This window comes from Prinia subflava, chromosome 8, assembly GCF_021018805.1.
Source record: "Prinia subflava isolate CZ2003 ecotype Zambia chromosome 8, Cam_Psub_1.2, whole genome shotgun sequence".
Classification (NCBI taxonomy): domain Eukaryota; kingdom Metazoa; phylum Chordata; class Aves; order Passeriformes; family Cisticolidae; genus Prinia; species Prinia subflava.
The window spans coordinates 11,206,348-11,220,613 of NC_086254.1; the positions used below are offsets into that span (position 1 = coordinate 11,206,348).

General features: G+C 41.0%; 2 protein-coding genes across 4 annotated transcripts; one reads left to right on the plus strand and one right to left on the minus strand.

Annotated features, from left to right (window-relative positions):
* Window positions 1–220: 220 nt before the first annotated feature.
* On the minus strand, window positions 221–13,987 carry TEKT1 (tektin 1). Of its 3 annotated transcripts, none has more exons than XR_010081085.1 (8): window positions 9,897–13,987; window positions 9,360–9,525; window positions 9,022–9,150; window positions 8,484–8,627; window positions 7,047–7,269; window positions 6,264–6,460; window positions 5,699–5,965; window positions 221–239 (listed from the first exon to the last, which is right to left on the minus strand). XR_010081085.1 is itself a non-coding variant. In XM_063403010.1 (8 exons), the coding sequence occupies exons 2-8, from the start codon at window positions 10,084–10,086 to the stop codon at window positions 5,806–5,808; spliced, it is 1,209 nt and encodes a 402-aa protein (XP_063259080.1). In that variant the 5' UTR covers window positions 10,087–10,140; window positions 12,242–12,262; the 3' UTR covers window positions 5,598–5,805. The 3 variants fall into 3 exon arrangements, 2 of the variants coding, with proteins under 2 accessions (XP_063259080.1, XP_063259079.1); XM_063403010.1 differs by lacking the exon at window positions 221–239 and having other exon boundaries at window positions 5,598–5,965; window positions 9,897–10,140; window positions 12,242–12,262; XM_063403009.1 differs by lacking the exon at window positions 221–239 and having other exon boundaries at window positions 5,598–5,965.
* Window positions 1,464–5,036, plus strand: FBXO39 (F-box protein 39). The gene is made up of 3 exons (XM_063404949.1): window positions 1,464–2,754; window positions 3,535–3,711; window positions 4,752–5,036. The coding sequence occupies exons 1-3, from the start codon at window positions 1,741–1,743 to the stop codon at window positions 4,878–4,880; spliced, it is 1,320 nt and encodes a 439-aa protein (XP_063261019.1). The 5' UTR covers window positions 1,464–1,740; the 3' UTR covers window positions 4,881–5,036.
* Window positions 13,988–14,266: the final 279 nt, after the last annotated feature.

A 14,266-nucleotide genomic window follows, 5' to 3' on the forward strand; every position in this document is an offset into this window, starting at 1 on the left:
TTTGCTTTTACTCCACGGGCTTCTGCAGCTCTTGCTGGAGGAGACAGCTAGACAATTAGTTACGTGTCGGACCGTAAACCATCCGGGATGCCTCCTGAAGCAAATCGGGCAGCAAAGAGGGCCAAGGGCAAAGAACATATATGTACAGCAGTGGGGGATTTTATTTTGATTTTTTTTTTTCTTACCCGAGTGGCAGAGAAGACGTGCAAAGCATTCATTTATCTTTAAATGACTTCTGCCTGAAAAAAAGAAATTGCTCTAGAAAGGACTGTAGCCGCATCTAGTTTTTTCCAAAGATTTTTTTTCACCCCACCAAGTTAACCTCAAAACTGACAGCTAAAACACCCCTTTAACTAAGACTTGGCTCACAGTGATGGGGAAGCCAACCCAGTAATACTGCAGGATACGTCTTGAAACAAACCACTGGCTTATAAACAAACATACTTTTTACAAATTCATAAGAACTCTGGTTTTAAAAAAGGTTCCACGTGATGGTGTTTGTACCCCTTTGTATTCACACACAAACAATGATTAGTGTAGTGTAATAAACATCCTTTATTAACAGATGTGTTTCTATGTATTGTAGCTCTATATTCTATTCTGCTTTCCTCTGTCCATTGACTTCAGGGCTTCCAGATAGCTGAAGCATTAGACCTCTTCCCCTGTGTCCTCCCCACCCTCAATCTCTACAGCAAAAGTTTCAGATTATTCTCACTATTGAACTGCAGCTTCAGCCACCATATTTTAAGACTTGGCTTGGATATTAGTACCTGTAAGAAGAGCTCTAAATGACAAACAGTTCTGCAAAACAAACAGCTTTTCTTGGGGTACTAAATACAAGAGAAAGAGTTGGGTGGTTATCAGACCACATGATTAGTTTCTAAGGGTTATCTTGAGAGCTGGGGATGTGGATTGGCACTTTGGATGGCAAGAGTGGGCAGAAGAATCCCTAAGAATAGAAACGGTGCTAAATTAGAGTATGTGTACAGGCAGAGACATTCTGTGTGCCATAAGAACTGTAGGCCAAAAGACAAAGAGCAGACTGAAGCTTAACTGTGCTGTCAGCCTGTCCTTTCATGCCCTTTTATAAAATTAAAATAGAAATATCTGACCCTTGTAGTTGTAAACAGACTCTCAGGGATTTGCATGCTTTCTTTTTCTTCTTATGGTGCACTTGTTGTTTCCATCTATTTCAGCCTTTTTTATCCAGCCTTAATCTAAGGCAGGGTACTAATTGTCATGGAATGGTACCCCAGAAGGCTTTGAAAAGTCATTAGTGCTAATTTTGCAGATGGCCCTTTTCAAATGTACACAGCCCAAAGAACTGAGTACTTCTAAACACTAGGCATCAAGCCACAAACCATGATCAATTGATTGCAGCTCATGGTAACCAAATGTCTCATAGAGGATATGGCTGCTGTAGCAGCAGTTAATACCATTTCACTGTTTAGCCAGACTGAAGGTGAAGGCCAAAAATTTAAAAGATGCGTCCTGTGCTTGTATTGTGATTGTTCTTCGCTCTTTGTGTTTTTATTTTGATTTAGGTAAGACTATAGTTTAGACTCAAGAGTTTGACTCTGACAGCTGGAGTACAAAGGCAGAGGGTTGTTGGTTCTGATTGTGAAGAAGCAAACTTTCTCCCATTTCTTTAGAAGCCTATTATGTTAGGATTAGCAAGAAATCTACCTGCAGCTTTCTGCATCTTGGTTTGACTCAAGACCCGGAAGAGAAGTCCTCTCAATGGAAGATGACGGTGAACACGAACAAAGTTCCTGGGCCTATCTACCCGATGTCTGTCTGAGTCATGTCTTCCACTGGTTAGATGACAGGGACAGATCTCGGGCTGCCTTGGTCTGTAAAAAGTGGAGTTGCACCATGCACTCTGGGTCTCTCTGGAGATGCAGAACCATCACATTCTATGGCCAGCCATCAAGGGCACGCACACTGGAGTTTCAAAGTGCACTGTGGTATACCAAGAAATTTGGCAAGTATTTGAAGCACCTCGAGATCAAGTTATCAAATCCTTACAATACTCCCTTTATCAAAAAATTTCAAGTGGTTATGAGAGGTCTTCTTTCACACCTGGGTAAGTGTAATAGTCACCTAGAATCTCTGAGCATCAAGTACCTAGAATTAGACTGCTTGATCTGGAAAAATGTGGTTAGGGCTCAGTTTATCAAGAATTTAGCTGCCTTCCTGAAAAGAATGAGCAATCAACTTGATTATCTTAACTTAAAAGGAGCAAGAATAACTTTGGAAGAAGGCTGTGAGCTTCTGAATTCTCTGAGCAGCTTGACAAATAGAAGCTTCATATCAGAAATCAATATTGAGGATTTCTTCAGTCTCCATCTTTCTGTCTACAGCAGTGCCTTGTTCCACCAAACTATGTCTAAGTTCCACAGGCTGACCATCCTGACTTTCAATTATAACTGCATCTCTGATGAACTGCTGGACATCTTGCGGGAGCACAGCTCTCATTCTCTGTGCACCTTGAATATCAAGTGTCATATCCATGACCCTCATGGGCAAGTGGTCTCAGGACTGTCATGGGCAAACTTGGCCAAGAGAGCCCCAAAACTGAACGTGAATTTCTTCTTTGAAAGAGTCATGAAGCATGATCAGCTAGCTAGGATCCTGCTAGTGGAGATCCCAGTTAGGAGCATCAGCCTACGGAGCTGTTATTTTAGTGACCCAGACTGGACAATGAGACCTATCCTCACCAACCTTCTCCCAGCTTACTGGCATGGTCTGCAGGTAAGGGAAACAATAGGGACACCCTACTGCAGTATCACAAAGCTAAACAAAATAATCATGTAGGCCTTCTGCATAACAGCAGTCAGCAACTCAAGTTCCTGACTGCTTCAGTTTTACGTTCAGAAGGCTGTTTTCGTAAGTGAGTCATTTCAGTGTTTTACCCATAGTGTAGTTCATGAAACTATCCTTGTCCAGTTATAACCCACCATAATGCTATCAGGCTGCTCTGTTTTGGCAATGCACAAATGTTGTACAGCACATCTAAATTAACTAGTGCCCATGTCAAAGCACCTCAGTGTCACAAGGGATGAGTCACCAAAGGTTTGCAACAGCTGACCCTTGCAAGTGAGCATCAGGTCTTTGCATGCCAGAGGGAAACACGTGGCCTTACACCTGATGGTTGCTGACAGCTTTCTGTAAGTCCTGTTCCATTGCAGAGTTTCCAATAAACACCAGACATCTGTAAAGCTTTCTAAAAACCATCATTTGTTCTACTCTTGTCTCTGGGATCATTTTCATTACATCAGATATGATTATGGTGTGACTGTGGGTGCAGCATTTTCTAATAAATGTACAAGGGATCACCCCATCTTAATAGGAGTGATTTACTGTAGCACATACACTGTTGTCATAATGCAAAACATGCTCAGCTAATGTCAAGGTACAAAATTGATCTACTGACACTCACTTCTGTTGATTAACTTGGAAAATTATTTGTTGAATTCTAGTTATTGCACACAACATCTGTTTAGTAGTACTAACAGTTCATTTTTTTTCTAGAAATTAACACTTGAATTGAACAATGACCATGAGTTGCTGGACAATGAGCTGCTGCAGCTTATCTTATCATGCAAGAGGTTGGTATTTCTGAAAGTCTGGGCATTTCTAAGTGTCAGCTTTATGGAAAGGCTGCTACAAAACCGTGCAGAAAGGAAATGCATTTTGACTACCATAAAGGTAAGACTTTGTGCTTCAAAACTCCCACTCCCGTTCTTGCTCCTGTACCCAAAGATCCCCATGCCCATGCCAAGGTCACTTACAGAAATGTTAATATGGCTGTCTTCCCCTATGTTATGCCTTAGTACTAAAGTGGTTGGGAACCACTCCCAGAAACGGGGCTTTCCAACCTACTCAGCCACATAGAGATATTATAGAAGGTCATAATGAAATCCCAAAAATTCCAGAAGTCCTTCCTAGACTGGTGTTCCCTCTGTCACTTCTAGTTCAAGCCCTCTCCCACTTCTATGGTCTCTCAGTCACCTCTCAGGCTCAGTGCTTATGTCTAAGCTTAAACCAAGGAAAGTGGACTGAATCCCATTAAATTGCAAAAAGATATAAACACATCACACCCTTCAGGGGTCCTGTGTTGAACTGGGGCCAGGCCACAACTGTAGCTGGTGTAAACCATGCTGACATGGTTTATGTGCTACGATCTGAATTCACTAGGTCCTCACAGATCTGTGCAGATCTCGGGGATGCATCAGTTCTGGAGGTAAAAAGAACCTTGCTCTTCTAGCCTGAGTCAGCATAGGGAGACAGCCAGGACAACCACAAAACCACAGCTAAAAGACAAAGAATAAATTTACTTCCCTTCCTTTGCTCACTGAGGCATCCCCAAAGCAACCTCTGGCAGACACACCCAAGTGGAGATGTAGGCACAGTTAAACTCATTCCATGCCAGAAGGTCAGTGGCTAATGTTCATACTGGGTTATCAAGGGCTATTCCCATCTGCCAGATCACCTGAGTGATTTACAATCCCTCTTGCTAGTCTTCCTCCCAACATTCCTCCCAACACTTCCCAAAAATTCTTTGGCAGGAGATGAAGTTTTCAGTCAGTTGGGAGTGGCAAGAGAGGAATACCTCAAGATTCTATTCAAATTCAAGGAATTTTGCTTCTCTAGATTCCATATTAGTCACAGATGCTTCTTGTTGCCATGAGCTGTAATGAGCTGAGCTCCCTATATCTGAGAGATATGACTGCTGTTTGTGCATACAGGTCAGAATTTATACAGCCCAAGATGACAGCACTGAGGAGGAGCGGCTGTTGGCTGATATTTACAGGAAATTCAAGTACCTGATTGACTCAGAACTCAATTATTTTGTCATCACCTACCCAATGGTGTAAACTACAGAAGAGAAGAAGACCCAGTGACGTCTGCATTAATGGATCCTTTAGAGGGCTTTAGTAAGGGATTTGAATTTTGACAGCAGTGCCTCTGAAAGGGAGATATCATTCCAGCAAGAGAGAGGCTGGGGACAATTTTAAACTCCATGCATTAAAATGTTGCACTTGGGAACTGGACTCCTTTGTTTCCAGCATTATTTATTCTTGCCCTTGCTTTCTTTTTCCTTGCCAGAACCAAAGGAAGCAGTGATCTCTTTTCCACCCTTACAGGCATCTCTGATAAAAATAAGACCCTCCTCTTTTTTCAGCACTTCTAAGAGTAGAGCTTCAAACACTTTACAGTTGCAGCCTATCTCATTGTTTCCATTTTATAAATAGGGAAACTGAGACATGGGGTGAAGAAGTGATTTTCCAAAAGTCAGCCTTAACTTGATCTTGATTCAGATGCAGGCAGATGCACGATCTAGTGTATCAGTTAGATAAGTCAGTTAAATTTGCTGTACCATCTAGTTCTTAGCAGCAGATGCTAAGATGAAAACAAAACATGGCATAGCCAGTCCTGAGAGACATCCCTCTCACCTGCCCAGCTTTTCAATAAGTGATTTATGAGGACACTCCTGCTCTAGCTTCCACACGGTTGCCTTTTGACACCTTTCAATGGCAAAAGATATCATTGGTTACACATAAGAGAAACATGGAAGAAGGGGAATTTCTCAATATTCTGGAGTTTTATTGCCAAGTGGAAGATTTCAACAAATGTTTTAGAGCATAGATAGCTGTGAAACAGATAGCTGTAAGTACTGGTCTGTTTTAATTACCTGGCACAACTAGACAGCATTGGGCCAAGCCAATAAATTTGGAAGTTTGTCAATCAAATTTCAGCAGGAGCTGGTTCTTTGGAGAACAATCTCCCAGTATGATGACTTCAGTAATCATTTATGTAAATAGACTCTCTCATTTGCATGCACAGCACTTCATCAATGTACAGTGTATTCTCCTTGACCTTGATCTCTTCCTCCAAGGAAAGCTGTCGGCGGCTCAGGCCTTTCAGCTCTGTCTCAGCCTGTGCCAATGCATCCTTTAATCTAGCAGGGAAAATAGAGGCAGGCATTAGTTGAAAATACATGGATATTTTTTTTTCTTCTCATAAGGGTTAGGAATTCTGAGCAAGAATAAGAAAGATGGAAAGGGATTAATAGAGACAATATCCATTGTCTTCCCTTAAAAGATAGCCATTAACTTCCCTTAAAGTGTCCTGCCCTTAAGAGAAAAGCAATTCCCAACTTTTCAGGGAGAATAGCTGGGATCCATTGTTATGCTAACACATTAAATTAACCCAGTAATCTATACCACAGATTTTCCTCTTGCATTATTTCCACTTGCCTTTGAATATTTTTGGTAATCTCTTGAACTTCACTCATTAGGCTGCTGTGCACTGTGTCATAGCACAGTTCCACATTGGGGCGATGGTTTCTCGCTTCCAAGCGGGTTTGAGCCACTTTTACAGGTCCTTCCTTATCAGCAATTGCTTTCTTTAAGGCTGCAATGTTCTTCTCCTGCGAGGCAATCTCATCCATCACCTTAACAAATCCAGCAACAAAATTCTACACACTGCCTCTTGCAATGTGGGAAATTACCACCATCTTTAATAGTTGTAACAATCACAGTAACACTCACTATGTTATCTCATCCAACAATATTTTGCAAAGCTTAGGCAGGAATATGATTCCTTCATTGGAAGGCAGATGACACTGTTCTGGGTGAACCCAGAAATTTATGCTCAGCAATTATATTTTAATATTAATACTCAGTTTTCATGTGTCAAATTTTGAGCACATTGAACCTGCTTTTATCAATTATCAGGCTCTTGTATCACAATCCTGAAAAAGCTATAGGAGTCCCATGCAACTAAAAATCACAAGGAAAGTCCTGACTTTACTGATGGCTACAGCAACATTTAGATTGAATGAGTGACTCCAGAAATTCATCTCTGTGGTGGTGCACACAGAGCTGAGAAAAAAAATCTAAGATGACTTTTACAAAGGAGGGAGAAGGGAACCAAAAGGAAAATGTGGCAGATAAGTGCAAACCCCTGGATTGGGAAAACCGGTAGATAACCCAAGCCCAGTGTTTCCACTTTTTCACTGTCTGTCCCCAATGACTTACCATTGCAAGAAGTGTCTCTAGCTTGTGCTTGGCATCCTTGACTTCCTTCACCCTATTTCTAAAAGCAGTATTCACCATCTCACATTGCTCACGCATGTCATTTGCAGTCTGTGAGAGGATGCCATCAATAAGTGCCTTCAGTGCCAAAGAATTGTTTCGCTGCTTGTCAGCCTTTTCAACATTTACGTTTGAGAAATCTATCCAGTCCTCAGGGCTAACAAAACTGAAAGAGATTCAAAATAAAAGGTCATCAACACACAGCAGGAGGCTCTGTATGACTTCATAAATCTGTAATTATGCCACAAAATCAAGAACAAAGCAGTACTTTTAACTGCCTGTCCCAGTAAGTGCCACCTGTCCTGCGAGTTCTACAGATACAAAAGAAAGACTCTGTCACAATAATTTTGTAATGAAGTAGATAAGTCAGATGAAAACAAATTTGCTAGTCATAGGGCAATTTTTCTGTAACTTCCTTTTCCCCTGCCGAAGAATTATGTTGTTGTGGGGCTAAACACACATAATAACCAATATTTCTTAGGACATCTTTCATTAATAAAGCTGTTACAATTAATAGCAGGTAGCTATTTACACAACACAGTCACTTATTCTCTCACACAGTTCACCTATACGACACTTAAAGTACCTGCCTGGAACAACAGTTGAGAAGCCCAGCCCCAACTGTATCCCTGGAATTAGACGGTCATTCTTGTGCAGGTGTGGCTTGCAGGTGGGCGTTTGGAAAGTTCCTCAGAGCTTTTCATTCCTTGCTTCATTCGGTGGATATATAAAGTTTTAATTCTCGTTTGCACATATCAGGCAATGCCATCCTGGGTGTGGTCTGAGTTACATAAACTGTTGTTGATGCATGCTAGCGTGATGGCAGCAAGGGCTGTCAGCCTCTTGGTGTTGCAAGTCTGCCAGCTGTTGCATAGCAACAGAGACTTTCTGAGGCTCTTGCACACACTGCTTTCTCAGTACAGTTCCTCTTTTCAGCCCATTTTTCTGTGGTAGCTATTTTTCCATTTAAACCTTTCACACTAACTAACCCATGCAGAATGGGCACATTTGACAGGTTAATGTCTGAGTCAGAAACTGACTCTATACCTCATGTGTCTCAGTCCAGCATTCTCCCCATTGGGACACCCTGGGAGAGAAAAGAAGATCCGTAAATCTATTCTGTGTTTAAGCAATGTGTGAAATTCTTCCTTAGCTGTGAGTTTCAAAAAATTTTTAAAGCAGTTCACTGGGAGCATAGTTATTGTGACTTATTTCACAGACATATTACACAGATACAAAAGTGATGGACAGAAGTACAAGAAACAATCAGATGGCAAAAAGATAAAGCCTGTTTTACACAAAACTAATCTTGCTGTTACTGGGACAGCCCATATTATCTGGATAATTACTGTATATTTGTTGAACTAAAGAACCACTTACTTTCTTTCTAGTTTCATTGCATTATCAGCATATATAATATGAGGAGTGTCATTTGTCAAGCTAGCACAGTAATCATCAATCGTCAAAGCTGTGAATTTGTCCTTCAGATCCATTTCAAGGTTGTATTTTGCTGAACGGTTTTGTCTAGGAGAAGAAACAACCAAACTCTATGACAAAGTGTAGGCACTCACAGGTGTCCTTAATATGCATGCATATACACATTAGGTAATTCAAATGCTGTTACAGAAATCTTCATGTATGAACTCTTTGTTGTCAAATCACAAAGTCTAAAGTATGAAGCTGCCTTTCTATAAATTGATGGTACAATTCTTGTTGGTTACATTAAAGGCACAGGACTGGATCACGAGAAGGCCAAAGATCAAGTGCAAGTACTTAAGAATTAGGACTGACCTCCTACTACTGTTTAGTATTGAAGATAACTCAGGACCTGTGCTCAGCCAGACCCTACAACTTCTCAGTATTATGGCTGTCTTAATTTTCATCTAATTAGTGTTCTATTATGCCCTTTGCTTTGTACCTGATTTGCTCATTTGTTTGTTCCAGCGTACGTCCAAGTAAAGCAATAACCCCCTGGAGGACTTCAGCTTCCTTCACCAGCTCCTGTTCCACTTCATCATGTACCAAGTCAATCCCAACTCGCCTCTGCCTACATGAAAAAAGGAAAAAACATTAGCTACATTGTTCAAATGCCTGCCTCTATCAGAAGACGATAAAGTTCTACTTTCCCCAGTGTTTTAACACCCAAATCAGACTGTGACTCCATTGCAAAGAGAGATGGGCCTTTAGTTTGCAGTCTTTTTTCTTATTTGTTAAAGGTTCATTATCTAGATTTTTTGTCTCTCCTTGAACGCTCACCTGTACAGGAGACACTTTTGGGCAATGACAAGTGGCTCTTTGCAGCCCTCCAAAGCTCTTTCCAGCCTTTTCTTGAAAGTCAACAGTGTCTCTGTCCCATGAACAATTTGTTCCAGTTTGTTATCTAATTCTTGCCTCCAGAATTTTATTTCTTCCCGTCTCTGTTCTGTAGAACCAAAACAACAAACATGTATTAATATGGGCCCATTTTATGAGCAAGAGGACTGTAGCTCAGATCTTAAAATAGCTAAAAATAGACTTATTCTATAGTAGGGTGCCTGTAGTTGCTGTGGGCTCTGTGGAAACAGTTTAACAAGCCCGTGTCAGAAGGTTTGGTTAAAATAGCTTTTTGTGTGTTTTGTTTTAAAAATAGAGTCTGCTTCAAAATGTTTTATAAAATATTTTTGATTTTTCCATGACATCAATGAGCATGGCATTGACATGTACTCCTATTCATTATCAACTAATTTGCTAAGCCCGTCTTGAACGTATAGCTGAAATAATAGATCTTGACACTTGCAGAAGACATGGGATTACCTAATTTTTTGTTGACATCACTTTGGGTTTTTTGAGTTGTCTTTTCTATTTCATCCACCAGCCTCCAGCTCTCAGCTATGTTGCATTCTGACCTGGATTTCTGGGACTCTGTAGTGGCACGCTGCATCCTGTTTGCAGTGTGCCATTCTGAGGGATGAAGTTTAGATGGATCTTGCAACAGTCTGGCCATTGCTATTTGGAAAGTTTCTGAATATAATGCAGGTCAGTTCTTGGAATGTGGAACCTAAAAAGAGAAATAGCATTATATTTGGCTGCCAAAGCAAGAAGGGGAGAAGACAGGTCTATAAGGAGGAGAAATATTTTGTTCCTTTTTACTGGCAAAACGACACTGATATGAAAAAAATACTTTTCTTGCTCAAAGTTCCCCAAGTCTTTGCTGATGTGTAGGGAAGAATGTGCTGATGTATTTGGAGTGAGAGAACGAAGAAACAGAAGAATTTGTGAGTGGAATTTAGGAGGAGAGAAGTGGAACTGACAGGAAAAGATGGACTGTGCAATAGGACGGAGAAGGGAAAGGAGACCTGTGGAGGAAGACGGAATTGCTTAACAAGCAATCACAGAAAACAAGAGAAAAAGTGAACAAATATAAAACACAAATAGCCTCACAGAGGTTGGAGAAGTAAAGACTTCAAGAATATGGTTGGATAAAATCTAGACTGTAAAAAGAAATGTAATCATAGAATTATTATGGTTGGACCCCTAAGATCATTGAGTCCAACTGTCAAGGCAGCACAGCTGTGTTCACCACTAAACCATATCCTCAAGTGCTAAATCCACATGCCTTTTGAACACATCCAGGGATGAGAAATCCACCATTTCCCACGGCAGCCTGTTCCAATACTTGATTAGGTGATTTTTTTTCTAATTATGATTAGGAGAAAAAACAAACAAACAAAGAAAAAACAATCGAAGAAAACCTAACCCAAACCAAAAAACCAAAACCACAATCACACAACGCAATAAAACAAAAAACAAACCCCAGATCAAAACAGAACCTGAAAAGCTGAAGTAGAAAATTCAGCAGGCGAAGAAGGAAATGGGAAAGCCCAGAAAGGACTAAAGTAGAACAAAGAACAAAGCATTCTGAGGACACTTGTTTAATGGAGGGTGAAACCAGTGCCCTGAATTTGCGCAAAGTAGTTTGATTATAAATCTTCCTACTCTTGCAGTATGCTCATCCAATGTTCCTGAGACAGCTTCTGAGCACAAATGCACACAGCCTACTCAGCAACACACAGCTCTGCTCATACTCCATTCAGCACACCTACCTTTAACTCAACTTCCTTCTCCCTCACACACCTCTCAACTGATCTTGCTCTTCGACTGAACTGCTCTGAAGTTCAAAGCCTGGCAAAGTACCACATCCTCAGTTCCCCTTCCCTACGAAGGGGGTCTTTCAGCCTCAATCTCCTCAGCAGCAGCACAGTCTTTTTAAATGTGTAATCAAATATTGCAAGAGGTGTCTCGAACTGCACGGAAGGCAAACAAACTGGCTGTGGTAGGAACCACAGTAGCTACCACTGTTAGCAGCCTGGTGCTGTGGCACCGGGTGGAGGAGGCATAGCACACACAAGCCAGTGGTGGTTCATTTCACCCACTTCCTGTTAAGATTTATCTGGAAAAAGCCACGTGTTTGCTGTACATTATTTTTGATACTTTCCAGAGCTGTGGACAGTAATTCTGAATTGATTTGTTGTAGAAATGCATAAAGATTGTGAAAGCAAATGAGAGGTGTGTTAAGTATCTAGCTATCTAAAATGTCAGCCATAAAATATCCTTAGTAGTATGCTCCATTCTTGTGTCAACAATATGCTTTCCTGGGAGAAAAGATAGTGGGAGCCAGACAGAGGAGATGAAGGAGATCAAGACTTGACATGAGATGATACAGTTGTGTCCCCTCCGCATAGCTCTGCTATAGTTTAGATCAAAATAGAGTTTATCAGAGTGAAACTCGACAACGTTCAAAAAGATCACAAAATTATAAAGAAGTAACATTGGTCAAAAAGAAGCAGAACAGAGAGAATGTCATGTTTCCAAAAACGTGCTCAATCACTTTGAAGCTGAGGAACCCCCAGTGACGGTTCTCCACGACGTTATTGTGAGACCAGTGGACTTTATGCCGTTTTCTTTTGAAAACCCAGTATCTCATGCTGTCTTGCCTCAGATTGTAGCGATCCTGTCACAAATTAAAGGTACGAACCACAAATCCGTTCATCAGTGTCAGCTACCGTAAAAGACAACTTCCTTTTAAACTGTTAGTGTGAAATTTACGACTGATCCCGCAATATGAATTATACGACAAAAGAAAGCTTTTTTAGTTTTACCTCAGATGTCTTTCTCTTCCGACTTACAGGGGTAGAAAATGGCTCCACGGCCGCCGGGGCTGCGCGCACCGGCCGGTCCCAGCGCGCGGCCCCCGCCCCGCGCGCGGCTGTTCGTTAGTGCCGCGCGCGCGGCGCCGTGCGGACCCAGGGCAGAGCGGCCGAGGCGTTGTGCTGTGGAGCCAGCGCCGGGTGCGCGGACAGCGGACTCGCCTTTCCACACCACGTTTAAGCACCCCGTTACGACTGGATTAAAAAGTCAGTCCTCTTCTGCACAGCAGCAGGGGTAAGCTAACACCAGCTCTCTTACCACATTCCACTGTAATGCATTTTAAAAGGATTTTACAAAGGTTCTTCACCTTGTGAATTTTGTCTGGACGTAAAAAATCGGTTCACTCTTTGTGAAATGGCCAAGTCCTCAGTCTGGAAAAGTCTCACTTTTCTGTGAGGAGTCTAACCAACCAGCATTAATGAGACTAGATCTAAATTAAGAATGTTGCCATGTTCCTTACTGGGTACATGAAAAACACCACTGATAGTCTTATTCATCAGAGAATCAATCAGCAGAACTGCTGCCACTGTGTTGAAGTAGAAGAGTTCTCTAGGTTGAGCTCATACTGCAGCATCATTAACTGCTTTCTTTCAATGTTGCTGAAATTGCAAAGCAGACTAACATAATAGATCTGAACTCTGGTGTTCGACTAGTGTTCAAAATAATCTATGAAGAAAGGCTGAGAGAGCTGGAGCTGTTCAGCCTGCAGAAGGCTCAGGGGAGAGCTTTCATACTTAGAGGCTTCTGAGAAAGATGGGGACAAACTTTTCAGTAGGACCTGTAGCAATAGGACAAGAGTTAACAGTTTGAAACTAAAAAGGTTGATTTAGAGTACATACAAGGAAGACATTTTTTACAGTGAGGGTGGCAAAATACTGGCACCGGTGGCCCAGAAAGGTCCGCATCCCTGGAAAAATTCCAGGTCAATTTTGGGCTTGGCTCTGAGCAATCTGATAAAGCTGAAATCATAGAATCATTGAATGGTTTGGGTTGGACACCCCTGCTTATTGCAAGGGGGAATTGGACTAGATCACCACAGTGATCAATCCCTTTCAGCCCAAACTATTAGCTTAGTAAGTTTGAGCATGGTGCTATAATTGCACCAAGGTTGTGAGTTTGATCCCCATACGGGCAATTCACTTAAGAGTTGGACGTGATGAGCCTTGTGGGTCCCTTCCAGCTCAGAATATTCTGTGGTTCTATGTTAATTCCTCTGAGTCTTTAAGTAGACATAGATGTATTTTAGCATAACCAAAAATGGCTTTTAAATGCACCTTACACAAAGCAATCCCATCTTCTATTTTGGACACCTTAAAACTACCTCCGTAAGCCAGGCTGGGTTTAAAGAAATGGTACAAGGTTGAACCTTTAGGATAGCTTTATACAGAGTTACATATATTTAAAACACATTTAAAAGAGTTTGCATGGGTTTGAGCACATGTTTAGATTAAACACTTTATTGGCAATATCACACAAAGGGAGGAACGATGAAAGACATTTATCCAGTTAATTATACTTTAAAAGAGAGGGACTTTCCTGCTGTGGGAAGGATAGACTTAAAAAGTAGATGATGTCTCTGCTGACATTATCTTGAAAATATTGCACAGAACAAACTGATTTAGCTTTTAAAAGTAGGATCAAGTTGTCAATAAACAACCGTAGATATACTTAGATATAATACAGAAACATTAGAAAAGTTAAGAAACAGTCCATTTGTGTAAAATATATACTATGCCAACTTAATAGATTGTTCTTTTATCATTCATGCTAAACACACTGTCATATATACACACATGCTCTGCATTTTTTTTAAATAAAAATACTGAAAAATCAATTTGGGGCATACATTATATACTTTAATTTCAATTTAATCATACAATCAAATAGTTGAGGTCATTCATATAGAGCAGACTTCTTAATGCACAAAGCTGTACATTTTTCTAAAAGTATGTCACAGGACAATCTCCCTAACCCTT

Coding starts and splice junctions, on each gene's coding strand:
- FBXO39 (XM_063404949.1), top strand. CDS start 1,741: ATGGAAGATGACGGTGAACACGAACAAAGTTCCTGGGCCTATCTACCC. Junction 2,755..3,534: donor CTTACTGGCATGGTCTGCAG/GTAAGGGAAACA, acceptor TTTTTTTTCTAG/AAATTAACACTTGAATTGAA. Junction 3,712..4,751: donor GCATTTTGACTACCATAAAG/GTAAGACTTTGT, acceptor TTGTGCATACAG/GTCAGAATTTATACAGCCCA.
- TEKT1 (XM_063403009.1), bottom strand. CDS start 10,086: ATGGCCAGACTGTTGCAAGATCCATCTAAACTTCATCCCTCAGAATGG. Junction 6,461..7,046: donor TAGAGACACTTCTTGCAATG/GTAAGTCATTGG, acceptor GGATTTGTTAAG/GTGATGGATGAGATTGCCTC. Junction 5,966..6,263: donor ATTACCAAAAATATTCAAAG/GCAAGTGGAAAT, acceptor TTTCCCTGCTAG/ATTAAAGGATGCATTGGCAC.